The sequence below is a fragment of the Dipodomys spectabilis genome, unplaced genomic scaffold (assembly GCF_019054845.1).
Source record: "Dipodomys spectabilis isolate Male_0828 unplaced genomic scaffold, ASM1905484v1 ptg000477l, whole genome shotgun sequence".
NCBI classification, from domain to species: Eukaryota; Metazoa; Chordata; class Mammalia; order Rodentia; family Heteromyidae; genus Dipodomys; species Dipodomys spectabilis.
The window spans coordinates 2,033,185-2,060,961 of record NW_024871154.1 but is presented as its reverse complement, the minus strand read 5'-3'; the positions used below and the strand labels follow the sequence as shown (position 1 = coordinate 2,060,961).

At 52.2% G+C, this 27,777-nt stretch overlaps 1 protein-coding gene across 3 annotated transcripts; it reads right to left on the bottom strand.

The window, feature by feature from the left end:
* Positions 1-20: 20 nt before the first annotated feature.
* On the bottom strand, positions 21-27,777 carry Fignl2 (fidgetin like 2). Of its 3 annotated transcripts, none has more exons than XM_042668780.1 (2): positions 27,708-27,777; positions 21-2,032 (listed from the first exon to the last, which is right to left on the bottom strand). In XM_042668780.1, the coding sequence occupies exon 2, from the start codon at positions 2,019-2,021 to the stop codon at positions 63-65; it is 1,959 nt and encodes a 652-aa protein (XP_042524714.1). In that variant the 5' UTR covers positions 2,022-2,032; positions 27,708-27,777; the 3' UTR covers positions 21-62. The 3 variants fall into 3 exon arrangements, with proteins under 3 accessions (XP_042524714.1, XP_042524715.1, XP_042524716.1); XM_042668781.1 differs by lacking the exon at positions 27,708-27,777 and adding an exon at positions 18,146-18,224; XM_042668782.1 differs by lacking the exon at positions 27,708-27,777 and adding an exon at positions 17,467-17,552.

Below are 27,777 nucleotides of genomic sequence, written 5' to 3'. Positions count from 1 at the left end.
AAGCGGACGCGGTGAGAAGGCAGTACAGGGGGGGGGGGGTCTGCCTCGGCCTCCCCGCGCCATCAGTGTCCGGAGCCGTACATCTTGTCCCACTCCACGAACGAGTCTAGCTCCTTGGGAGTGGCCCTCGGGCCCACCTTGGCCAGCGCTGCCTCCAAGTCCTTGTAGGCAAGGGGGCGCTGCAGCCCCGGGAGGCCCGCCCCGGCCGCGGCCTGCTGGCACAGCTGCCCCAGCTCGCCCCCCGAGAAGCCCTGGGTGCCCTGCACGAGGGCGGCGAGCTCCCGCTCGCCCAGCGCGCAGCCCTGCTGGGCCAGGGCCCGCTGCAGGATCTGCCCGCGCGCGGCGCCGTCGGGCAGCGCCACGTAGAAGCGCAGCGCAAAGCGCCGGCGGGTGGCTTCGTCCAGCGCTGCGGGCCGAGACGTGGTTCCCACCACCAGCACGCCGTCGGCCCGCGCACCGCAGCCGCTGTCCAGGCAAGCCAGGAGCGGCGTCTGCAGCGAGGCCCCGGCCGCCGCGTCGTCCCGGGCCGGGAGCAGCGCTTCCAGCTCGCTGATGAGCAGCACGGCGGGCGGGCGGCAGCGCGCGGCCGCGAAGGCGGCTTGGAGGAGGCGCGCGCCCTCGGCGGCGCCCGGCGCGGCTAGGCTCGCGCCGCGCACGCGCAGTAGCGTGGCTCCCAGCTGCGTGGCCAGGCAGCGGCCCAGCAGAGCTTTCCCGGCGCCGCGCGGCCCGAAGAACAGCACGGTCCTCGGCGGGCGCGGGCTGCCCGGGTAGGCGGGAGGCCGCAGCAGGGGCCACACCAGCTCCTCCTCCAGCGCCGCCTTGAGCGCGCCCTGGCCGGCCACGTCTGCCCACTGCACGGGGGGCCCGCCCTCCACCATCTTGCTGGTCACTAGCTCCAGCGCGCCCGGGTCCACGCCTTTGGGGGGCTCCCCCGACGGCATCGCGAAGCCCCCTCGGGGAGTCGGCGCCGGGACCCGCTCCGGGAACTTCTCGAAGGGTTCAAGCGGCGGGCCGTAGGCCGGGGAGCCCAGCACCTTGAGCGGGACGCTGCCGCGGAACTTGGCCGACGCCTCGTCCGCGGCTCCCGGCGGCTTGGCGCGGAAGCCGTTGCCCCGACACTCGCCGTTGTTGTCCGCGGCGGGGTAGGGGGCGCCGTCGGCCGCGGGGGCCTTGGGGGGCTCGTACGCGTACTTGCGGTAGCGGTCCTCGGAGCCCTCGTCGGTCGCCTTGCGCTTCAGCGACGCGCCGGGGTCGGCGGCCGAGGGGAAGCCGTACGGGGCGGGCCGGGGCGGCGCGGGCGCGGGCAGGGGCGTGGGCGCCGCCAGGCCGGACGGCAGGTAGGGGCCCGGGGGCGCGGCCGGGGGCGGCGGGAGCGCGCCGTAGCCGGGCTGCGCCCCGTAGCCCCCCGCGGTGTAGTTGTAGAGCGGGGCGGGGGCCCCGTACCCCGGCGGCGGCGGCGGCGGCGGCGGTGGCGGCGGCGGGGCCAGCGCGGCGCCCGTCTGCGTGCAGTAGCCTGGCGCCAGGTAGCCCCCGCCGTAGCCCGCCGTGTACTCGGGCGCCGCCGACGGACCCCCGCACGCATTGCCGGCGTAGAGGGTGTCGGACAGGTTCCCGGCTACAATCGGGGAGCCCCCGAGCCCCGCAGAGCCTCCCCCGGCGCCGGGCTTGGCTCCAGGGAGGCCCTCGTGCAGTGAGGCCAAGGGGTAGGGCGGCTCCGGCCCTGGCCAGGGCTCGGGGTCCCCCTTAGCGCCATTGAGGAAGGCGGCGTCGCCGTAGCCGCCCAAGGAGGGGCGCTCGTAGGGCGAGTCCAGGACCCCCGAGTACTTCTCCGCGTAGCGCTTGAGGAGATTGGAGGCGGTGAGCGCCGAGATGTCGTCGTGGGCCCAAGCATAGTGGCAGCGCTGGCGACCCCCCGGGGGCAACTCCAATTTGTGGGCAGGCGACGGGGTGGTGGAGGAGACGTCCAGGTGCTGCTCTGGCCACTGGTTGAGGGGCTGGGCGTGCTCAGGTGTCCAGTGCATCTTCAACAGAGCTGTGGACAAGAGGAGAGACGTGGATGACGAGGTCCTGCCCTCCATCACTTAGGCCGTGGCTCAGGACAGTGCCCACCACACACCCTTCCCACTCGCTGACATCCTTCCTGCAGTCACCCAATACTTCCGATCCCAGGATTCGTTATCTGAGCCAACACCCTGGTTGATGCCAATTGCACCCTGTAGGTTAGGATTTTTTTTTTTTTTTTTTGTCCTGACCACTTCAGCCCTGCCCTGTAGGACACAGGGTTCTCGTGCATGCCTAAGGAATGGAGGATCCAGCAGCGGGAAGGGTCAGACGCCCTGGAAGCTCAGTGGATAGTAGACACTTGCCACCCAGTGCCATGCACTTGGCCTTGCAGCGTAAGGCCTACAAGGGCTCCTAGCCTACCGGCCTGGAATTGGACATCCCTCAATGCTTTGCTCTCAGCCTGCCCCGCATCTAACTTCATCTCCTCCCCCAGATCAGAGATGCCTGCCAGTGTGGCAGCACCTCATCCACCTGAGAATCCACACATGCTGACCCAAGCAGCACTCATTTCCTTGCCACTTGGTTTCTTATGGCCTGAGAAAGTCAGAGCCATTGTACTCTAGACTACATTACATGGAATGGCTGCGGGCCCTGACAGGTTCTCCTGTATCTGCCTCATCCCCAAAATTATGTCTTTTCCACAAAGTAAAAGCATTGTTTGGAGTGGACAGACACACTCTGGAGACGAGGAAAAGTCTTCATAGAAAGTGGATCTCAGGACCAGCAGTGTAGTAGTATAGTGATTACCTAAGCAACATGCTCAAGGCCCTGGGTTCCATCCCCAGCACTGAAAATAGAGTAGGGTACAGATTTGTCCCTGAGCTTCTCAGTCACCAAATAAAGATGGAGATATTATTGGCCGCACACGCAATATATAAAACGCCACTACTTGAAATTAGCAAAAATGTTCCTGGCACAGAGGTCATAAACTTTTTTGTGAGATGTAATAATGTCTCGCCTGACATCTGTATCATAAACACTGCAGACAAGTCCCAAGGCTGTTTACTGTCTTTTAGTAACCATCCATACACTGGTGAAAGGAGTACAGGGCCTTACAGTACAGTCCAGTGAGCCAGCCTGGGCTTGGGATAAGATTGCTGAGACTAAGTGAGCCATAGCATTCCCAAAGACAGTTTTCTGATCAGTATTTCTCAGACCTGAGCTTCTGATGAGCTACTGTCTTCAGATTTTGGTGGGTTTTTTGGTTTTGGTTTTGTATATGAGTTTTTGTTTTACAGTGCTGTGCCTCTTGCATGTTAGGCAAGGACTCAGGCTATACTCCCAATCATTCTTTAGTAAATTTATGTGTATGCATGCACCAATACTGGGGGGCTTGAATTCAGGGCCTGGGCTCTGTCCCTTAGCTTTATTGCCCAGGGCTGGCACTCTATCACTTGACCACAGCACCACTTCTGGCTTCTAATTACTTAATTGAGGACAAGACCCTTTTCTGCCCAGGCTGACTTGAAAACATGGTCCTCAGATCTCAGCTTCCAGAGTAGCTAGGATTACAGGCAACAACCAGCCTTCTCTTAAGCAAATTTCTGTTGAACAAATCGTAAGTGCTTTGTCTAGGCATGGGGTTAAGGTGAAAAATGAGTGATATGGGTCAGCATGCCACATCTCACTGAAAAGGCCTCCTCAAGGGGATGGCGTCTTTACTAGACCTGGAAGAGTGAGAAATCAAGTAGACCAAACAGGCTAGAGTGGAATATTTAGATCACAGGATCCGCACCTTTCACAGGGGCTGAAAATACAATTAGAAAGTCAGAGCTACCTGAGCATCATAGTTCATATCTGTAGTTCCAGTATTCAGAAGGCTGAGCCCAAGACTAGCCTAGGTAACATAACCCTTCCAAAAAAAATTTTTTTAAGCCAGGGCTATGATAGGTCACATGCTCCAGTCCCTTCCTTGGAGCTCTTTACTGCCACCCTCTGGAAAATTATTATCTACAGATCTACCCTGTGTATGGTGTGAATCCTGCTCCTTAGGAGTAGGACTGCTAGTGCTAAGCTCCCAGGCCACACCCAGCCTATAGACAGCATCAAGCAACTCTGTATCTCAGAGCCTTGGAGGTGAGTATATGTGAAAAGCAGCAGGATAGGAGAAGAGGCTGAAAGGAATCAAGTTTCAGGTTCTGCAGCTGGCCCTACTTTCAGGTAACTGGTTGTCAGCAGGCGCACTTCTATTAATTCTCACTATTTCCTGTGGCTATAACCTGAAAACAATGACATAAGACAGTGTTTGAAAATAAAACAACTCTGTGCTGGGAAGATGGTTTAATAGTAGAGTGCTTGTCTAGCATGCATGAAATCCTGGTTCAATTCCTCAGTATCACATAAACAGAAAAAGCCAGAAGTGGTGCTGTGGCTCAAGTGATAGAGTCCTAGCCTTGAGCAAAAGAAGAACAGGAACAGTTCCCAGGCCCTGAGTTCAAGCCCCATGACTGGCATAAAGAAAGAAACAAACACTGTCATCCCCACCACCCAAAGAGCAAGTGTGAACCATAGGTCTCAATGCCCCAAAAGAAAGGCAAGCCAGGCCATTTTGCTTCCCTACTATAAGAGAGGTGACAGCCACCAAAGACACAACAGCTGGTGAAGCTTCCCAGTCCTCACTGGCTTTTGCTGAGAGGGAAGTTGCTAAAGATCAGAGGGGTTACCTGGTATCAAAGGCTGTCAGAAGTTACACGAGACATGGCTGCAGGGTCATGCTAAGTAATGTCAGTTAGACCAACACAAGGAATATATCTTACATCCAACCCAAACCTGGGTTGGGTTGGATTTGGGGTTGTTTGCTTTTTTGTTTACTATTATCTGGACCTTGGCTCCTCTGTAAATATGGAGAAAATAGATTCAACCTGGATGATAGCGTTTACCTTGCATATATTACACTAACCAAGCTGGGGAAGACAGCAGCCCTCTTTCAGAAGACACAATGAAAACAGACCCTGGCTCTGGACCTGTCCACACACCCTGCCTTCTCTCCCCTGCCCTGCCAGACCCACTGCTGCTGCTGCTCCTCACTGCTGTGTCTGTTCTGACTTTCTAATTGTATTTTCAGCCCCTGTGAAAGGTGCAGATCCTGTGATCTAAATATTCCACTCTAGCCTGTTTGGTCTATTTGATTTCTCACTCTTCCAGGTCTAGTAAACCCTCCATCCTTCTAGCCTCAGACTCACTCCTTCATTTCTCCAGCACACGGCCCCATCTGAGGAAGGGAATCTTATGACACCAGCCATACTATCGCTCTGTGTCTTACATGCTTCACTCTAGATCATGTTTTCATTTTAGCTAGGGGAATAAACAATGAAGCCTTTATTTATCTACATCTACAGTCACCAAGTAGAACAGAAGGCCTGTGGTTTACCTACTCAGCCCTTGACTCCATCTGGCCCAGGCCAGGACCTAGTCTAATCAATTATCACTCCTCCCTGCCAAATAGTGGCTCCTCCCAGAGCAAGTGCAATTCTTCCCATTTCAAAAGTGGCCTTCCTGTGCATCCTTGTGGGAGGCTGCCTGGTGTGTTCCTGTGTCCACACAGTAGAGCACTCTCAGGTCTTTTCTGACAGCCTGGATGAAGAGTGCTGCCCCCCCCCCCTCAAGCTCCACCTCCTGCGGGAAGGATCTCCAAGGAGGAACCTCCTCCATAGTTCAGCTCACAGACCACACTGTACTTCTCCTTGGTCAACTAAACTGGAAGTAAGGAAAGACCTAGGACTCTAGGAAAAGTGGGGGCCTGGTTTGAATCCAGGCCCAGACACTATGATCCTGGGCTCACAGAATTTCAATTTCTCCATCTGTCAAGGGGCTTAATGTATGTCAGGCAAAGTGACTATATGGATTTTTTTTTTTAAGTTCAAAAAGATGGTCCAGCAGAAGGTACAAATACAAACTAAACCCAACCTTGCTCAGTGATGCTGAGCAAGTCACACACACACACACACACACACACACACACACACACACACACACACACACACACACACACAACCCATGGCTGGGAGGTTCCCTACCATCATGATAACAAAGAGCAGCCTCAGCCAGCACTGGCGGCTCACACCTGTAATCATAAGAGCTACTCTAGGAAGCTGAGATCTGAAGATCAGGGTTTGAAGCTAACCCAGATAAGAAAGTCTGTGAGACTAAAATTAACCACCAAAAAGCCGGAAGTGGGAGCTGTGCCTCATGTGGTAGAGCACCAATGTTGATCAAAAAAGCTAAGGGCAGTTGCCAGGCCCCGAGTTCAAGCCCAAGTATACACATAGACACACACATAGACACACACAGCCCTTTGGCCTTTTCCTCAGCTCCCTATTCTGTGCTACACCTAGATCAGTATTATTATTCCTATTCTACAGATGAGATGGAGGTACAGAGAGACTAACACCCTTTCATGGTCACAACGTTGTTCCATTGCTGAGTCAGGAGTCAAAATCCAGACTCTAGACACTTGCCAGTTGGCCTGTCAGCTCTAGCCCTTTGTTCCTGAAACCAGAAGGGAGAGCCTGAGGTCTTACTGCATATCCTCAACTCCTTTACTCCAGGCTATAAACATACATACCCTTCCAACCTGGCAGGAAAATTTACATCCTCTCCTAGAAAAACAGCCCAAAGAGAGCTATCCTTTTCCCTGTGGACATGTTTCTGGGCTAGACAGACAGTTCCTTCTTAGAGCTTCACAGCCTTCTCTAGGGGGAGTTGAGACGGAATAGAGACAACACCTTCATTTGCACAGCTGGCTGGTTTGGGTAGCCCTGACTGGCTCTACCCACAGAATACAGTCTTTCAAACTTATAGGCAATTGATACAGAAAGTATTACCAGATGTAAGAGTAAAATAATTTCTAAAAATCCCTCCTCCCAGTTTTAGGAAGTCTTTCCCCTTGCTGTGAAATGATTCGGCCTTCACAATTGACCACAAACCTCCTGAACTCATCTCCTACCACAATCTCCATCTTGCTGCTCCTTGAGTCCACACTCACCCCCCTCCCTCCCCAGGTGCATCAGGCCCAGCACAGGTCGTGATGCTGTGTCCCTCCACCCCTCCCTGGCATTCTGAAACCCACACTAGGCTGTCACTGTGGGAATGGACAACACACCCAGCCTCCTTAAGCTCTACCTCCTTCCTCCCTCAATTGGAGACAGCTGATTTCCCAGGGTAACAGACTTCAAACTGCTCTTCACGAAACCCCTAAAGGGTTTCCTAAAAAAAACATCATAAGCTAGGTGCTTGGTGGCTCACACCTGCAATCCTAGCTGATCTGAGGATTGTGGTTGGAAGCCAAAAAGGCCAGAAGTGGAGCTATGGCTCAAGTGATAGAGCTCTAGCCTTGAGCAAAAAGGCTCACGAACAACACCCAGCCCCTGAGTTCAAGCACCAGGACTAGCAATATAGATAAATGATTGATAGATTATAAATGGATGGATGGATGGACAGATAGATTTTTTTTTTTTTAACACAGGGAATGGGATCCCAACTACAGTGTCAGTATGTCCCTCCAATCCCAAGATCCCTTTCAGATCTTACAGAAATTCTAATTGTGGGCTCTGTTACCCACGGGGGGAGGCAAAAGACTGAGCCAAAAGGCAGCGAGGGGGTAGGGTAGAGGAGGGGCAGCTGGACAAGGCAGCTCCACGCCTGTGTGGAGCAGGGGCGGATGCCCCCTTCTGGGCAAGCCTCCTCTGGTTCCATTATCTCAGCCTGGGACAAAGGGGCTGGAGTGGAGAATCCCATTGTGGAGCCTCTGCACGGAGATCTCATTAATCTATTCACCAAGGCTCCCACAGGCCTTTTGTCCCAGGCTTTTTGTCTACAGCTTACAACTGGTGCCCTAGGGGGTCTGCAGCCCCTGGCAGAGCTTGATCAGACCTGTGCCCCTCCTCTGAACCCCGCTCCTCATGCCAACCCCCACCTACTATAAAAGAAAACAGTGACCAGGAGACTCTGGAAGACTGGTCACCTGCCACAGCCCTTGTACACACCACAGGGGAACCTTCTCTCCTACTACTAGGCCAGAGAACAGCCCTTGACACAATATAACCCACAAGATCTTGCCTGAGGATGCTCTGGGCCTGGGCCAGGCCCTAGTGTGGGCAAGACTGCCCACTGTGTCTAGGAAGGAGCAAAGAATGCCAGAGAGGGGAGAGAAGGAAGGAGTGACATTGTCCAAAAAGAAATGTATTCTTTACCTGACTCATGTAGCTATAACGTCTCTGTATATCATCTTTATAATAAATATATACATAGATGGTTTTTTGTGAGTTATACGGCTTGAATGTGGGGCTGAATGCTGTCCCTCAGCTCTAAAGCTCAAATCTAGCGCTCTACCACTTGAGCCACTGCACTACTTCTGGTTTTCTGGTGGTTTATTGGAGATAAAGAGTCTCACGGACTTTCCTTTCCAGGCTGGCTTTGAACCGCAATCGTCAGATCTCAGCCTCCTGAGTAGCTAGGATTACAGGCGTGAACTACCAGTGCCTGGCAATAACAATATGTTTTAAGAGAGAGAAACAAACCATAAAAAGAATACCAGAGAGTGGTAGCTGCAACCTACTCTCTGCAGGTGCACTATCTCCCAGCCTCCTGGGATGCCAGCCCCATGAGCCTGCTGTTAGCGGCAGGATCACACCACACTGACTCATGCCCACCAAATGACCAGCTAACAGAAGATAAGGTGGACATGGTCCATCTGAAAGGGAGGACTGAAAGCAAAAGGGGAAAGGAAGAGTATATGGGAGGGTAAGGGAGTGGGGAGATACTAACAAAAGAATACAGAATTTGCTGGGTACAGTGTAATCTTACCTGGGAGAGAGAGGTATGGGAGATCTCCATTTAAGGTAAACCAGAGCAAAACGTTCCCAAGATTCTATCTCAACCAATGAAAAGCTGAGCTTGGTACACATCTATCATTCTAGTTACTCAGGGAACATCTGGATCCAGGTACTGACCAGGGCATAAATGAAAGACCATATTTGAAAATAATACAAGTGAAAAGGGCTAGGGCTGAGCTAGTGGCTCAAAGGGTGAGAGAGCACTTGTAAACCACAGTACTACCACAAACTAACTAACTAAATAAATAAATAAACAAGAGGATACAAAACGTGAATTAGGAGAAATAAGTTCAAAAGATTTATTGCACATTATGGTGCCAATAGTTCCTAAACTTGAATATTGCCAAATGAATAGATGAGGCAACATTCGCGCTGACCAGTCTTAACCATACATGTACACATATCAAAGCATATACCCAATATAAGTATAAACAATTCTTAGTTATGAATTTAAAAATAAAGTTTAGAGGGGCTGGGAAGGCGGCTCAGTGGTAGAGTGCTTGCCTCGCATACATGAGGCCCTGGGTTCAATTCCTCAGCACCACATAAGCAGAAAAAAACGGAAAAGGCGCTGTGGCTCCAGTGGTAGAGCACTAGCCTTGAGCTGAAGAGCTGAGGGACAGCGCCCAGGCCCAGAGTTCAGGCCCCATGACCGGCAAAAAAGTAAATAAATAAAGTTTAGAGCTGGGGGCTGGCAACTCACATATGTAATCCTAGCAACTCAGGAGTCTGAGATTCAGAGGCTCACAGTTTGAAACCAGCCTAGACTGAAAAGTTTCTGAGACTCCATATCCAATTAACCAGGAAAAAATCAAGGCTAGAAGCATGGCTCAAGTAGTAGAGCACCAGCCTAGCAAGCATGAGACCCAGAGTTCAAACCCCAATACCACCAAAAATAAAATGTAAAGTTTTAAGATGGAAATCACAATTTCTTTTATAATACAGACAACTGTTAGTTTTTTGTGCTAATGAAGAATCACAGGAATATAGTTTACAAATGTTATTTTTTAAGGTCTATAATAGAAAAAAGAAAGGAAGAAAAAGAAGCTGGGTGCTGGTGGTTCATGCCAGTAATTCTAGCTGCTCTGGAGGTTGAGATCAGATAATCATCGTTTGAGTCCAGCCTAGGCAGCAAAATTCACAAGACTCTTATCTCCAGTTAACCCAAACTTGAGTTATAAAGCCAAGCAAGAAGGTTGAGGCCCTGAGTTCAAGCCTCAGAACAAGAACAAAGAGGGAGGGAAAGAAGGAGGGAGGGAAGAATAAGGAGAGAGAGAGAGAGAGACAAAGAGAAAATGCTAACAATTGCAGCTGTTTGGGGCTACAGGGAGCAGCAGCTCCTGAAATGAGTCTGGACAGCATGGATGTGTGTGTGCCTGAGTCCCTCCTGCTGGCAGCTCCGAGAAGAAAAGAAGACACTCACTCCCATGCCAGGTCTCTCATTCACACCTCACTAAGGTGGGCATTTGCAGAAGATAAAATTGAGTTCCAGTTCCACAGAGGAGACACGGCCAGTCCTGGAAAGAGGGTCTCTTCCCTATGGAACAGCATTGTTCACCTGCACAAGTGGCAACAAGGCCTGTATGACCAGGAACAGACCTCTGAGGGGAGATCTGACCGGAGGCCACCTTCTCTCCAGGCTGGGACCATCTCCTTTGCGCAGCTGCAGAGGAGATGAGGAAGGGGCACAAGGAGAGGGAGCCGGAGGCTGCATGCCCACCACCTCACCCCTTTCTCTTTCAATACTCAAAAACATTCCTCTAGCCGGGTGCTGATGGCTCACGCCTATAATCCTAGCTACTCAGGAGGCTGAGATCTGCGGATGGTGGTTCAAAGCTAGCCCAGGCAGGAAAGTCTGTGAGACTCTTATCTCCAATTAACAGAAAACCAGAAGTGGCACTGTGGCTCAAGTGGTAGAGTGCTAGCCTTGGGCTGAAGAGCTGAGGGAGAGGGCCCAAGCCCAGAATTCAAGCCCCATGACAGACAAAAAAAAATATCTCTGGTTCTCCCCTGTCTCACAGAGCCAATTTCCTCCCCCTCTCAACTAAACTGGGCTCTCAACAACTATAATACAGTACGTTGTTATGACTCCTGGGTGGGGGTGGGGGTGGGGGGTGATCACGTAAGAAAGAGCCTGAAACAATCTCTTGATCTCACTCTAATTCCATTCTCTAGTGTTTACCTCATTCCCCTACCAAGAAAGCTTAGTAGTTGCTTATCACAATTTCTGATCCCTCCTCTCCCATTTTCCCTGACTCCCTTGAACGAGGTGTTCACACCCAGAATTCCACCCACCTGTGCCCTTCACCTCATCCCAGTCAACCACTCCTTTCTGGAAACATGGCCTCCCCAGCTTCTTCCGCTGCCCTCCACATCCTCTGCCCCATCTCGCTAAGGCCTGGGCTCCAGCTTGTTGCCTTCCTTCCCTCTCCACACACCTCTTTGGATAAGGGCATCCAGGCCACAGCTTTGACCACAGCCATTTCCTAGCCAGGATCTACAGCTCTGTCCACAGGCGTCCTTTGTGACACCTCCACGACAAGGTTTTATTTACTAGCACAACTGAACATGTCCAGAAATACACAGCAAACTTCTGGCTTCCCTACCCTTCCTCTCCTTTGTCTCTCCATGATAGGAAATGGTTCCTCAGACAGAAACCTGGGGGGGTCATCACCTTCCATTTCTCTTTCTCACATCAGCCCCACAAATCCCACCGGACTGGCTCCAAAATGTGGCCAAATGAAATCACTTGTCACCACCTCAAAGGATGTTATCTCTCGCCTCCCAGCTCCAACACTGTCTTCTCCTTTATTCTCAACACAGTAGCCAAGGGGGACCCTTCATCGTGCCATTCCCCCCCCCAACCCCCGTAAGCTTAGTGGCTCCCACGGTACTCAGACAAAAGCCAAAGTCCTCAAGGACCTGACTGACCAGGTCCCAGTGAGCCTCTTCCCATCCGCCCTCAACCTCACCTGCCATCGCTCTTAAGGGTTTCTCCATCCCCTTCGGCCGTGCTAGGCTCTGGTATTCCCTCTCATCCCAGAGACCTTGCTCCCGTGTTCTCTATGCCTGGAGCATTCCCATGGCACCCTTACTTCAGGCCTTTGCTCAACTGTCACCTCGCCTGAGAGACAGTCCCCTCAACCTGAGGTCCTCTGTGGCATATGTCTTGCCTGACCAGACTGTCAACTTCCTGTGTGTACACCCATTCGACAGTTTCAGAGAACAGGAGGTTTGTTTTCATTGCTACATCTCAGTTAGGGCAGTGCCTGGCACAGAATAATGTTGTTGTTGTCACCTCCTCCTCCTCCTCCTCCTCCTCCTCCTCCTCCTCCTCCTCCTCCTCCTCCTCCTCCTCCTCCTCCTCCTCCTTCTCTTTTGGTGCCAATCCTGGGGCTTGAACTCAGGTCCTGGGTATGGTCCCTGAGCTGCTTTTGCTCAAGGCTAGCACTCTGCTGGAAGTGGAGCTTTTTTGGTGCTTAATTGGAGATAAGAGTTTCATAGATCTTCCTGCCCAGGCTAGCTTCAAACCTTGATCCTCAGATCTCAGCTTCTTGAGTAGCTAGGATGACAGACTCGAGCCACTGGCACTCAGCAAGATCTTTTTTTTTTTTTTTTTTGCTTTGCTTTGCTTTTCCTTTTTTACCTTTGGTGATACTGAGGCTTGAACTCAAGACCTCAAGCTCTTACTCAACTTTTTGGCTTACAGCTGGCACTCTACCACTTGAATCAAGCCTCTACTTCCAACTTTTCACTAGTTAATTGGAGATACGAGTCACAGAATGTTCTGCCTGAGCTTCAGACTACAATCCTCAGAACTCAGCCTCCTGAGTAGCTAGGATTACAGGTGTGAGCCACTAGCACCTGTTTTACACAGTAAGTTCTTAACAGACTAAAATGGATGGATGGATATAGTCAAAGAGACTTGAAACTGTCTCTATATTGAAATAAAGAAAACATCTGGGTGACTCAATTCAAGCCCATATAAGACATGAGAGGAAGCCAGGGAGTTACCTCAAGAATGGGAGAGGAAGCCAGGCGCTGGTGGCTCGCGCCTGTAATCCTAGCTACTCAGGAGGCTGAGATCTGAGGATCGCAGCTCAAAGCCAGCCTGGGCAGGAAACTTCATGAGACTCTTATCTCCAATAAACCACTAGAAAACCGGAAGTGGTGTTGTGGCTTAAGCGGTAGAGTGCTCTCCTTGAGCTGAAGAGCGCAGGGAAAGTGCCCAGGCCTAGAGTTCAAGCCCCATGATTGACCAAAAAAAAAAAAAGGAGAGGAAGATGGGGCCTGTCGGGGGGGCTTGTCTCTGAGAACACCAGAGAAACTGCACAGCCTTAACCCGACTGGAGCCTGACTAGCGCACCCATCCCAGGACCCCACCCACCCTCCTTTCCCTTTCTTGTCCCCTTTTTATACCCCCTCCCTTAGGCCTCTGAGAAAAGACAAAAAAAGGCAATGGAATTCCCATCAAAGGCCATGGACACATGGTAAAGAGATCAGGGCCCTTGGGACCCAGCTTCCTGGAGGTATAAGGCCTCCCCGCCAGCCCGGCTCCTCTCTGGGGTGGGCGTAGGTGAGGGGGGGGGGAGTCCTGGCCTCCTCATATGTCAAATGCCAAGCAGCAGGAGGTCAGCCTGAGCAAAGCTGGCCAATCTGGACTGTGTGTGCACGCACGCACAAGGCGTGAGGCGGGGGAGGGGCAGCACAGAAATCCCTGCCTTGTGTCCTCGGTCAGGGCCACAGCCAAGCTGTGACCATCTGTTGTGGTCTTGAGAGGCCAGGCCAGGGGCTGGCACTCTTGAGGGGTAAGCCCCTTCTTCCTCCCAGCCTTCTAGTGTTTGCAAAAACTTCCATAGTCAGCATTCAGTTTCATCCCTGCCAGATAACCATCACTTTCCTGGTTTTATGGAAGAAGTAATAGAGGGTCTGGTCTCCAGGCACAGCCACTTGTCCATCCCCTGGGTGCTGAGCTCCAGACAAAACCCCACCCACCCACTCTTCCAAGAAGTCTTCTATACTGATATCCCAAGGAAGCTCCTGCAATGCCTCTAAGTCTAAAGGCCCTCATTCACTCCTTTCCCATTAGAGTGTCTACTAGTGGCCCAGGACTTTCCATGGACAGCTCAGCCCCCTGTACAGGCACAGGTAATCCCAGGCCACAAAGGATCCATATTTCCTTTGGGACAGCCTGGAGTCAGAGCACAGTATGGCTGGACGAAGGGCCAGGGCCACACAACTAGAGAGGGACAGGGATGGTATTTGGACCCCAGGGTATTGCATACACTTCTGAAGCCATCCTCTGATCCTGACTGTCCAAGTGGCAGCCATTAGCTAGGTGTGACTTTTTATATTTAAATTCATGAAGACTTGGTAAAATTAAAGCCTGGCACTGGTAACTATAATCCCAGCTCCACAGGAAATTAAGATCTGAGGATTGCAGTTTGAAGCCAACTCAGGCAGGAACATCCATGACTTAATCTCCAAGTAACCACCAAAAAGCTGGAAGTGGAGCTGTGCCTCAAGTGGTAGAGCACCAGCCTTGAGACAGTGTGAGGCCCTGAGTTCAAGCCCCCGGTACACACACACACACACACACACACACACACACACACACACACACACACACACAAAGTTTGTTAACTGCAGCATTCCAAGTGCTCAATAGCCACATACTGGCTGTCATATGAACATGGAAAGTTCTATATCATGATCCTAACTCCCAGAGCTGAGCTCTGCGGCATGGTGCTTCTTAGTTCCCAACCTACTCCAGCCTGAGTTTCTTCTGGAAGTATAGCAGAGCCCTCCTTAGGCTTCAGGTGGCCTTCCTCAGGATAGACTCTTCCTCAGGCTCCCCAGTCACACAGGGCTCCAGCGTTCCTAAGATGTGGGCCTGGCCTCATTGGGGCCAGCCCCTCCCCCAACCCAGCCCCTCAGGCCTGACTGGGGAGAGGAGAGGCAGGCTGAAGCGCCCTAGACAAGGTAGGACAGGGCAGTTTGTCATCTGGCCCTCTGGGCTGTGCTTCCCTCCCCCTTCAGCTGCTCCACACCCCTCCCCCACCCTGCCCCCCATCCTCATCCTCATCCAATCCCAAGGACAGATGGGGACCAGCGGGGAAGAAGAAATGTGACCACAGTAAAAGCATTCTGCAATAGTAACCTGGGGGGGGGGGGGGTTCCCAGCTGTGTCCCCTGAGGCCTGGACAGTCCTTCATGTCCAGTGTTGATGTCTGGCCAGGCCTTGGCTAAAATGACTCTCAGTGAGGGAGGGGGGTACTGAGGAATCAGAGGAGGAAATTTAAGGATTTGTAGGTATGGAGCAATTCAAGCAGACACTACCCCAGTTAAATATGCAGTCACCCTTCCATCCATCCATCCATCCATACATACATACATGTATACATACATTCATTAAGCTCCAGGAGATCGCGATGGAAAGATAGATGGGTGGGCTCCCTAACCAGCTTGATAGTAGGGACATGGCTTGTTCTTGGCTTGATCTTCATTCCAGGCTGGATGAAGATGCTTTGTCTCTGTCCGGTGGTCTGAGCAGGATGATACTATGCAATCTCCCAAGCAGGCATGCAGTGTGTGTGAAAACACACACACACACACACACACACACACATACAGCTGCTACCACAAACTCCTTCCCATGGTCACTCTGGCCAATCACAGCCCTGCAGGATAAGTCCCACTGTCTGGTGCCCCCAGGGAATGTATTAGCACATTTGAACCGCTCAACCTGCCACTGACAAAGCCTAGGGCTTTGGGAAGCCCACAGCAGGAAGGGTGGGGGCCTGTGGGGACCTGGCCTTCCCTCCACCTCCCAGGGGGAAGCTCAGGACCAGATTATGCATTCTGGGGCACGGAGGAATTTGGGGGCCCCAGCTCTAGCAGTGAATAGCAATCCATAAAATCCCAATTTGCACACTCACTGATCAAAAAGCCTACCTACTACCCCAGGATGGGGGGGGGTTGATCTTCCTCACTCCCCCCTTTTTTTGTTTTTGTTTTTTGTTTTTGGTGCTAGTCCTGGGGCTTGAATTCAGGAAGTGGGTGCTGTTCATTAGGTTTTTTACTCAAGACTGGTGCTCTACCACTTGAGCCACAGTTCCACTTTGGCTTTTTGGTGGTAAATTGGAGATAAGAGTCTTATGGACTTTCATGCCTAGACTGGCTTGGAACTGTGATCCTCAGATCTTCAGCCTCCTGAGCAGCTAGGATTATAGGCATGAGCCACAGGCACCCAGCTTCTCCCCCACTCTTGAAGATCCTGGGGTGCCTAGTGCTGGAGGATGGACTCCCAACATTTTACACAAGACCCAGTCTTACTCCCCCGCCCTCCCGGGGTCAGAGCTCTGCCTGTGCCTCCTGTGATCAGGCTGCTCTGGGCAGGGGGAGGGGTGGGTGCCTCGCAGCCACCTTTGTCCACCCTCTGTGAAGCACAGCTCTTTCCCCCACTGCCCCCTCTTTTGCACCCTGGGGCTACCTCGCCTGACTTCAACCTCATCAAAGCTGCTAATCACTTTTCCAGCTCAGAAGCCCTCCTCTTCTCCCTGCCCCCTTCTTCCTAACAGCCCAGCCCTGCTCTCCCAGGACCCTTCCCGTTGTTTCAGCCCAGGGATGCACTTCCTCTGTCCTCCCAGACTGCCTCGTGGCGCCATGGAGGCAAGCAAGCAAGCCACAGGTCTTCTAACCCAGGCCCTCTCCCTGTGGCAGCCGAGGAAGATGTATCAACCTAGCTATCACCCACAAATTTGCCTCCTGCCTAAGTTCTGAGCAAGAGAATACTATTCTGGTTAGCGCGCTTTCTCTCTTGAGCCAAAGAGTAGCTGTGGGAAGTTCCAGGTGATCAGCCAAGCACTTCTGGAAGGACTGACAGCTGATTTGCATAGTGCCTCACAGCTGCAGGAGATAGGCCCAAAGGAACCTTCCCATGTTTACTGAGGCCGGAAAAAGTGAGTGCACCCTGCCACACTGCTCTTCTCACTGCCTTCAAGCTCTAGTTGCAGCTAGTTGGAGGCAAGTCAGAAAGGGACTCGGTATCAACCCTCACTCTGCTTCCCACAGGACTGGGGGCCTGCTCTCCATCGTGGGAAGAGGGACTACAGCATGAGTCCATTCACAGTGCCTTCCCTTCCCCCCTGGCTGTTTTCACCCCCAGGACAGCTGGCCCCCGCTATGGACTGAGTGAAGGCAGGTGTCTGAAGGCCAACCCCGAAGCCCAGCAGCCTCTCTAGCAAGCTTGCCGCCATGTGGAAGCAGCGGCCCTTCTTCCCTCTCAGACCCATTTGTTGTAAGGTATGAGTTCTGATTGTTAAAATAAAGGACAAGTGTCTGGAGGGCAGCAGTCCCCAATGTCAGTCAGCTGAGGGCACCAATGAGAGACTTGGGATGGAGCAGGCACTAACTGGGCTCCTCAGAAGCTACCACAGTACTTCAGCCAGCCCAGGAAAGCTACAGGTTCTCCCTCTGGCCAAAAATAGTCTCCACAGAGACAAATACAGTTTATAATCTGCCTCCTGGACCCAGAAGATGGCTATCCCACAGGGGTAAGTTCTCTGACCTGCTGATCATTGCTGAAGATGCAGTCTGAGTTCCAAAGTACAGCTTTCCCAGGCTGTCCCAGCCAGACTCTTGACACCTGTATTCTGAGACATCAATCCTCACTTTCTCCTCCATTAATAGAAGAAGCAGCCCCACGGCCCCCGTCACTCAGATCTCAGCCTCCTAAGTAGCTAAGATTACAAGTGTGAGCCACCAGGGCTCAGCTCCTTTGGAATCTTAATGAGACACCTAGGAATTCAGATGAGAATTTGTAAGGTCCCCTGAGGTCCACTGAGACCTCAGACCCAACATACCCCAGGAAACCTCTCTGCCTTCTCCATCTAGTGTCTATCTGCCCACCTAGGCTAGGACTCTGGATTCCATATATCTCCACCTCTCATAGCTGCCCATGCCAGGGGATCATTGAAGTTCCACTGACATTTGCCCTGGAGTGATACCACATATCTCACCCCACAGCCAGTCCCACCTCTGAACTCACCACCTCTGCTCTCTGCCCTCCTATCCCTTCTCCTGCCTGGCTGCTAGAGAAATCCATCTTTCCAAAACACCAAAGCCACTTCCCACCACCCACAGAGGGCAGGAACCTCTTAGCATGGCCCCAGAGCTATCTCTCCCTCCCACCTCAGCCTCAGATTTTGCTGTTCCCACTTCTTAGCCACATCAATGTACTCTCTGACCTCCTGTGTTCTCACATGGCCAGGCTTTTGCTCCATCAATCCAGAACACCTTCTCTCCATGTTCCGCAGTGGAGACACTCCCACGCTCCTATGTCATTTTGAATCTGAAGCCACTGTTGACTTCCTCTTTGGGGCCGGGAGCAAGTTACTTCCTTTTTCTTTCCCCTGGTCGGTCTTGGGACTTGAATTCAAGGGTCTAGGTGCTGTCCTTGAGCTATTCTGGCTAACCACAACTTGAGCCACAACTCCACTTCCGGTTTTCTGAGTGGTTTATTGGAGATAAAGAGTCTCACAGACTTTCCTAGCCAGGCTTGCTTTGAACTGCAGTCCTCAGATCTCAGCCTCCTGAGTAGCTAGGATTACAGGTGTGAGCCACCAGCACTCTGCTCCCAGTTACTTCTGTTTTGCCACTTAAATACCTCATTGAGGGTTGATAGCACTTGTGAAACTGGGCTCTGAGATCCTGCCCCTGCTCAGCCAACCCTGCCTGGGAACCACTCTGCACAAGTGAGCAAGTGGGCAGTTTCTGGCCCAGCATCCTTTGCTGCTGTCCTTCACTAGTCCTTACCCTCCCTCAGAATCTTCCTTGATAAAAAAAAAAAAGAAAAGAAAAAAAGCCAGAAAGACCAGGGCCCATAAACTAGGCTGCTGAAAACGTATTTTATGAGAACCATTAATTTGTTACAGTGCAGATAGTCCTCTGGAACTGCCAATGCATAAATCAAAGATATTTAAGAAAAGCATTTGTAAAAGTGTTTCATCTGTACCGATGCAGTCTCAGTACTGTTTCATGTAAGGGACATCTTTGGATGCTAGTATCCACAGAGGTCCTGCAACCAGCGTCCAGTGGACAGAGACAACTGTAATTATGTAGGGCGGCAGGGTTGAGGTTGCTCAGAATTGAGTCCTAGGCTTGACACGTGCTAAACACAAACTCTATCATGGAGCCACACTCTTAGCCTCTAGCTATTTTTTTTAATTACTATTTTACCTTTAAAAAAAAATGATGTGTTTTTCCATTGCGGTCAAAGACTCACTATTGAACCCTGTGCTTGCTGTCTCTGCCTGGAGTCAGCTTGCCTCCAGCTCCCAGGCTCACCCTCATCAGAAACCCGCAGCACGGGCCTGTGCCAGGCTATTGGGGGACTCACAGAGCTGAGGTGGGGTGCAAACACACGCACCTAGACTGTCACCTCTTCTTCTGCCCAGTTGGACACCACTGCCATCTGGGGCAGGACCTGTCACCTTATTAGGACTTGGGAGATTGAGCCAGAGCTGAGCCTTAGGCTACTTTTACAAGTGGGAAACCTGTGGGCTGTTCTTAAAAACATTTGATCAATATATAAAATAACCCGGGTGTCCAGGAAGAATGAGAAACATTGGAGTAACAGTTGCATCCAGGAAATCCTCAGCTGTCATGAGACACAGGTGTCAGCCCCAGAGCCCAAAGAGGCCTCAAGTCCAGGAGGCCTCAAGTCAATGTGGGTGACAATGTGGTCTCCAAAAGGCTTAAGTTTAAAGTCTAAGTGATCCTATTTTTTCTGGCCCCAAATACACTCCTTTATGGTGGGGTATGTGAGACACGCCCCAATGCAGGGGGCTGGACCAAAAGGTGAGGAAACAGGCCTAGGCAGCCCACCCCTCCCCAGCCCTGGGGTGCTAAGCTGAGTCACTCAGCTATGCAGCCTGGCCGGTCCACCTAGGTGTGAGTGGGTAGGGCTGTCCTCAAGGGGATAACCCCCACACCTGCAGAGCCACAGGGACCAAGAGAGCAGGAAAAATAGGGGGAGGGGGCCAGGCAAGACTAAACAGCCACAGCCACTCCCCTGTCGACCTGATCTGGGTGGGAACTCAACCAGTCATTCAACCCTCCCAAGAGCAGGCCAGCGTTCCCATGTGACAGATGAGTAAACCAAGGCACAGGTCACTTGTCTAAGTCACCAGGTGAGGACCACCCATCCGGGATGGCTGATTCCAGATGTTTCTCTGTCATTCTTACTTGGCAGTTAAGAAAACAGATCATCAACAGAGTTCTGGTGATTCGTACCTGTAATCCTAACTACTCAGGAGGCTGAGATCTGAGGATCAAGGTTGGAAGCCAGCCCAGGAAGGAATTCATGAAACTCTTATCTCCAATTAATCAGGAAAAAAAAAAAAAAGGAGATGTAGAGATGTAGCTCAAGTGGTAAAGCTCTAGCCTTGAGCAAAAAAGCTTAGGGCTAGTGCTCAAGCCCGAAGTTCAAACCCAAGGATAGGCATAGAAGAGAAAAGCATTAATACTAAATGTGCAAGGCCCAAGGTTCCACCCCAGCATGACATAAAGAAAATGAATGAATGAATGAACAAATGACATTATAGCAAAAATGGGCCATTGACCCTGAAGTCAGCTCTGGCCAGAAGGTGAGTCTGGCCTTCCTCTCTGTGAGTTTCTACATTTGTCCAGGATGAGGGTCCTCGCCAACTTCCCTCACTAACCTCTGGCCAGATAAACTTGCTTATGAATGACCCAGTCTGCAGCATATGACAGCAGCAGGAAATGGACCAAGACATCTGACCACTAAGGAAACATTATCTGTGAGGAGCTAGGTGGAAAAGAAATTTCTACTGGCAGATCAGAGTCCCCAGTGAGCCCAGATGTCCCAACACAGGCCAGCTAGGTGAAGATAGATCAACATTAACACGAGGGAAGAAGGTACAGCTTAAAGCGGTCTTTTCTTTCCCCACGGATCTGGAAGGAACAGACACCTCCCTCAGACTCTTCAGCATCCAGGGGTCAAACAGGGCAGTGAGGCGCAGGTGGACTGGCCCCAAGCAGTGTCCCTTGTCCCAGTTTCCTGCTAATTCCAACTGACATAGCCTCTCCTCACACACAATAACAACCCAACGCCTCCACGGAGGCAAATCTGGGCCCTCCCCCTCATAGTTTCTACACTCCAACCTGTCTTGTATATATACATTCCACAGTTCTGAGGGTGTCTGCCCAGCTCAAATCCCCTTAGTGGCTTCTATTCAAGGAATACAGGGGTACTGAAGGTAAAGCCTGTTCCTCTCCTTCTTTGGTGGTCCCCAACATCTTCTAAGTTTCTTGAAAATAGTACCAAATTTAAAAAAATAGGAGAACAGGCACCAGTGGCTCATGCCTGTAATCCTAGCTGCTCAGGAGGCTGTGGATTGGAGGATTGTGGTTTTAGGCCATCCTGGGCAGAAAAGTTCCCTAGACTCTATCTCCAAAATAACTAGTAAACAGCAAGGCTGGAAGTGTGACTCAAGTGATAGAGTGCCAGCTTAGCAAGCCAAGACCCTGAATTCAAACCCCAGTACCAGGTGGGGGAGGGGGGAGGAAGGGAGAGGGGGTGGGAAGGAAGAAAGGAAAAAGTAAGGAAAGAAAAAGAAAAAAAGCTTCAGATTTCCACCTAGGCAGGAAGTGAATGTCTCCAGTTTGATACTACTTTGCCACAGGCACCTAGTATGAATTGTGGCTGTCAAGCCCTAGATATTTTATTCAAATAGTCATTTATCCAATTCTTCATCATCATCATCATCATCATCATACTGAAATTTGAACTCAGGGTCTCAAGAGCCTCAGAGCCTGATACATAGATGTCCAATGGGAATGGGGGAATGTCAGGAAGCCAGGAATCCCAACCTCTGGAACCTGGCAAAGGTAGAGACAGGGACCTGTGCAATATGAGGGTTGGGAGGTAGGTGCACAGCATAGGTGGGCTGAAAGTGAAATATAGATTCTTTGTTGTATCCTTCATTAATCTCAGCATTGAACTGGAACAGGAAGGTCTAAGTCTGTCTGGGCACTGACATGGGACAGAGGGAGCATGCTTCTACCTCCTAGAATCCTGCAGGCACCCAAGCTAACCAGCCCTCCTCTTGACCATCTCTTGAGCCCTGCTCTCTACCCTGACTCTATTTTGGAGCAGGCCTCGAAGATGGCTTCAAAGATGGCGTTGTCCTTCATGGGCAGGACCTTCACACATATGCTCTTCTCTTTCTCCTATCTGTTATGTAAATTAAATAGGTTATCCATGAATGAGTGGGGACTAACACTATCCTGGGAGGTGGTTCTACAGAGTTATTTGTTGAGGATTACACCTGATTTGTCACAGGCACAGTCAATGCAGCTCAAGACTTTGTCCCTAGAGTGGGGACCAAGACTGGTCATCCCAAAATGGGATTGGGGATATGAACTCAATTCTCCCACTTCCTGAGAACTCCCCACCACCCCGAGGCCTCAAGGTGAATTCTAAAACAAGTCTGATTTTCCACAACCCAATACCAAAAAAGATGATAGGTATTTAGCTGAGCCCTTTCCTTGACGTCACGAATCAGAGAAATGTCACTGCAACAATCAGAGCCCTGAATTTTTTTTTGGGGGGGGGAGGGAGGGAGGAGGAAGGGGAGGTCAGTCATGGGGCTTAAACTCAGGGCCTGGGCGCTGTCCCTGAGCTTTTTCCACTCAAGTCTAACACTCTCCCACTTTGAGCCACAGAGCCACTTCTGGTTTTCTGGTGGTTAATTGGAGATAAGAGTCTTACAGACTTTCCTGCCTGGGCTGGCTTTGAACCTCGATCCTCAGATATCAGCCTCCTGAATAGCAAGGATTACAGGTATGAGCTACCAGAACCTGGATAATCCTGAATATTTTGACCTGTGTTTCTTCCCAGTCCCTACAAAACTAGTCATTCAAAACCAGAACTCAGATTCCCCACTACCAGTCTCTGTGAATCCTCACTATGATGCTTATTCTTAGGGTGCCTTTCTTAGTCTTCTTCCTTGAGATGATGGGAGTTTTTAAGAACCATATAAGCATTAATTGTGCTGCCAAGATCTTTATGAAAATACTTCAAAAAGTTTTCTTGCCACCTGTTTTGTTTGTTTTTGTTTTTTGTCGGTTGTGGGACTTGAACTCTGGGCCTGGGCACTGTCCCTCAGCTCTTCAGCTCAAGGCTAACTCTACCACTTGAGCCACAGCACCACTTCCTGTTTTTTCTGCTAATGTAGTGCTGAGGAATCGAAGCCAAGGCCTCATGCATGCAAGGCAAGCACTCTACCAAGGATCCACCTTCCCAGCCCCTTGCCACTCGTTTTTGCTCCTGGAGAATAAAAAGTTCCTGCACAGCCTCACTCCAAACCACACAGTTAGAGATGGGATGGCATCCCAACCCCAACCCAGGAAGTACAAACTTTCCATTTGAAGGTTGGCCAAACAAGCGACCCAATCTCCTACCTCTGGCATGAGGCTCCTGCCACTAAGTCCATGGAATGAGCACTGAGCAGAGGCCAAGTGATCTGGGCAGCTCTGACTTTAGCACCTCAGAGGAAGCTAAACTGAGTTTCTGGGACCAGAGTACCTATGGGCTTCAGAGTCCAAGAACTTTCTAAGTTAGGAGAATGCAAGGTCTGGTATTGATTAACACAATTAACTTCCTTAAGTTTCTGAGGGCTCTGTAAATTTAAAAAAAAAAAAAAATTGTCAGGCGCTGGTAGCTCACGCCTATAATCCTAGCTACTCAGGAGGCTGAAAGCTGAGGATCACAGTTCAAAGCCAGTGTGGGCAGGAAAGTCCTTGAGACTCTTATCTCCAATTAACAACAAAACCATAAGTTCCAGCTGTGGCTCAAAGTGATAGAGCACTAGCCTTGAGCAAAAGAACTCAGGGACAGTGTCCAAGTCAAGTCCTGAGTTCAAGCACTATGATGAGAGGGTTTATGGGAGAGAAAAGAAAAGAAGGGAAAAGATAAGAAAAGAAAAAAAAAAAGAAGAAAAGAAAGGGCTGGGAAGGTGGCTCAGTGGTAGAGCACTTGCCTTGCATGCTCGAGGCCCTGGGTTCAATTCCTCAGCACCACATAAGAAAAAAGCCGGAAGTGGCACTGTGGCTCAAGTGGTAGAGTGCTAGCCTTGAGCTAAAGAGCTGAGGGACAGCACCCAGGCCCAGAGTTCAGGCCCCACGACTGGACCCAAAAAAAAAAAAAAAAGAAAAGAAAAGAAAATCAGGCTGGAAATACAGCTCAAGTGGCTGAGCACCAGTCATGAGAAGGAAAGTCAACTATGCTCAAGGCCCTGAATCCAAATCTATGCAGTAGCAAACATAAATGGATCCAGGACTTTTCTTTTTTTCTTTCTCTATGCACGCTGATGAAACCCATGACCTTGTGCTTGCCTCTACCAGTGCTACCCTAACCCGATGACCCCAAAATGGGTTACCCCAGAGGCCCCTTTCATCCCTAGAACTATTGGCTTGCACTCCTTGCCCCCACCCATGATTGAGATTGAACCCATGGCCTCCTTCTGTGTTCCACAATTGAGTTACACTCCAGTCCTATTTCTTGCTTCCTTTGCAGCAGGGAAAGCCTTGGGATCCAAAGCCACGTAACCTTGTACAGACAAGGTCCTTCTCATTACCATACAGCCCCCAGAAGAGAACAGGGCCAACTCAAGGGGAAGCCATCAGTACACCAGATGGTTTGTCAGTCCACTGGTAGGGAAGGTTTTCTCTCAGTCAACAGACTACAAGGTTGGTGCACCCAACCTTGTGTTCCCCTCTTCGGGACACAGCCCTGGAATCCCACTGAGTCAGGCTCTTGCTTCGTTAAACAGGATAGTCATTAGCTGCCAAAGTTAAGAAGAGGCACAGTTCTGCTAGAAGACTCAGGGAGGGTCAGAGAAAACAGCCTCTCTTCCCTGCCCTCTTGGGCTGACCAATGGTGAAGGGAGGAGAGGGGAGCTCCTGAGCCCAGCAACTGCCACAGTAGGCGCTGGTAGTGGGGAGTGGGAGGGGGGTGTCTTGGCCCAGATAATAAGCAATTGTTAATGTGATCCATATGGATTCTGACTGGCCTCTCTGTTTAACAGGATGATAATGGCAGGGAAAGAATGCTGGTCTGTAGGAAAGAGAAGGGGCAAAGTCCTCCCTAGACTTGGGGGGGGGGGAGATCATGAAGGAGGAGGTAGAGGAGAAGGAAGAGGAGGAGCAGACCCACTCGGAGGTCTCCACCACTCAGAAGAGCAGAGCTACTTGTCTGAAAGCACAAGGCTGAAGGCCTTCTCTCAGACAACATGTATTTGTAGGGCACCCACAAAATGCCAAGCCCCACGGAGCAGGGGGCAAGTATATGTCCAGTTTGGGGCTCCCAGAGGCAAAACCTAGTTTAGATTCTGCCACAAAGGCAGAAGGGAAGCACAGGTGCAGAGCTGGAGGACTGTGGAGGGAGGGGCAAGTGACAAGAGCCGAGGGGAAGCAACGCTGGGGATATGTGGCATCTGAGCTGGGCCCTGAAGAATGAGGAGGTTGTGCAAGACAGGGACAATGGGAAAGGCATTTGGCTGAGGGAACAGCAGGAGCAAAGGCAGAGAGGCGTGAAATTGCGTGGAGGGCCTGAGATATCAGCAATAAAGCTGGCCCAGGCAGAGAAGGGGAGGGGACTCTTGATCCATAAAATGTGTGGCCATGGATGACCAGAAAGGAGGCAGGAGAGGACTCTGGAAGACCATACTGCAATCTGGGTCCCTCTCCCCTGCTTCCCTCCAGCTGTGGACAGGAACTGTCCAAGCAGGCACTCTGTTGACCCAGGCCACCGCACAGTCAGTCAGAGAATTGAGAATCAAGGCAGGGTATTAGAGACCAAACTAATCACCCCTGTGTCTCTTAGCTCCTTCTTCTGGAGAGACAGTGGAGCCCCCTGAAGCTTGAGAGCAATCTAGGGCTCACCAGGGGCAATTTCTCTCTCTCTCTCTCCCTCTCTCCCTTCCTCCCTCCCCCCTCTCTCTCTCTGTCACACACGTACACTCCCCCCCCCCCCACCTCCCCGCAGCTAATTTCCCTTTGGCCTAAGAGGGCTTTCCCCAGAAGATATTACAACATTGCACGAGGGTCACTTCTGGCTGATTCTAGCACCAATGGATTCTAGTGGGAAATAAATGAAATGGTGTTAAGTATGGGAAAGAGGGATTTATGAGGCCTGTCACCCCGTTCAGCACCGCCAAGCCGGCAAACCCCGCCCCTTTCCTCGCCCACCCCAGGAAGCCCTGCCCCGCCCCCTGCCCCCCGCAGCTCTTCTGGCTACCCTGGACCAGCACCCAGCTCCCGGTTCGCTGCACATCTGCAGAGCTGAGCTGTCCAGCCTGTCCAGCCTTAAGAGGAAGAAAGACGGGGGTGGGCATGGGGGGGGGTGCTGCTAAGACAGAGCAGAGAATGGCATCTGCTTCGGGCCTGAGTGGCTCAGGAAGGAGGCCAATTCCCAAAAGATGCTGGGGGGGGGACGAACTGGACTCAGGAGAAAGGTCCAGGACTCCCTCTGCAAGGCCGGAGTCTTTCACCCGCAACATCTACCGGCCCATTCCAAGATCCTGGGTCTCAGGAGCCCAGAAACCCCAAGACTCTAAGCCCCATAGTGGGGCTACAACCAGGTCCCCAATTCTTCCCTGGGATTGGGGCTGAAGGCAGGCGGACCACAACACAAACATTCTTCCGTCCTCTATTCTCCTCCAAATTAGGTATCCATGGAGACAGGGCCGGCAGCCTGACAGACTCACAGCCTAATCCTGATTTAGTGACCGTCCCTTTAACAGCCCACCCACCCGTCCACCCACCCCTGCGCTCCGGGCCGCCGCGGGGCACAGGCTCCAGGCCGCTCGCCCTCCCGGCCCCGCGCAGACCCCTCGGCAGGCCCTCCGCCCGCGGGGACACCGGAGCCCAGGGGCCCACATGTGCTGAGCACCTACTGTGCGCACAATCCCCGCGGGAGACTGCGGAGATCTATCCAGAGCAGGCTCCTACAAGGGAATCTGCGCAGACCCGGCGAGGGCGCTGGGAGTGGGGAAGTTTAAGGGGTTCTCTGGTGAACGGGGAGCTTAGGGGGTCTCCCTTGCAGCTACCGGCCCAGGGAAGCGCCGCTCCGAGTAACACCCCAACTCTTGGGATGGGGGCTCTGCTCTCCCCGTCCGGAGGAGAATCGGAATGGAAGGCCAGGCAGGCTGGGGGTGCCGAGCTCGACGTGGTCTCCTGTCACTGCCCGGTCGCGATGCTGGGGAATCTCCGGGCCTGTAACCCAGCCCCCACCCCTCCCTCACACTCAGGGGCCGCTGGACAAAGACCTGACGGAGTGGGAGGGGCCTGCAGGCCGGCCCTGGGGCTCCGGCCCCAGGAACCTCCCGAGACCCGAACCCGCAAATCCTGGCTCTCAACACCCCTCTCCACACACAGACACGCGCGCACACACACACACACGCACAGCCCCGCGGACTGCCCAGAACCGCCTCGACCGACACTTAAGAGGGGGCGGCGAAGCGGGGACCCGCGGGCGGCCGGGCAGCGACCCCCGCCCTCCCCCTCCCCCTCCGCGGGAAGTGACCCTGGGCTCCCCAGCACCCGCTCGGGTCTCTCCAGCCCGTCTCGCCCTCCGACCTCCGCCTAGTTGAACCCCGCGACCCTCACCCCCGCCCTCCCTCGCCGGCTCTAGCACGGTCCCGCGCCCGCGGACAAAGCTCCGGACACCCCGATCCAACAGTCACCACCCCCTGACCCCGGGCGGCCCGGCCCCGCGACCCGTACCTCGGCATACCGGCCCGGGTCCTAGGTGAGTGTGCGCGGCCTGGGGGGGCGTCCGGCCCAGGGGTCGGGG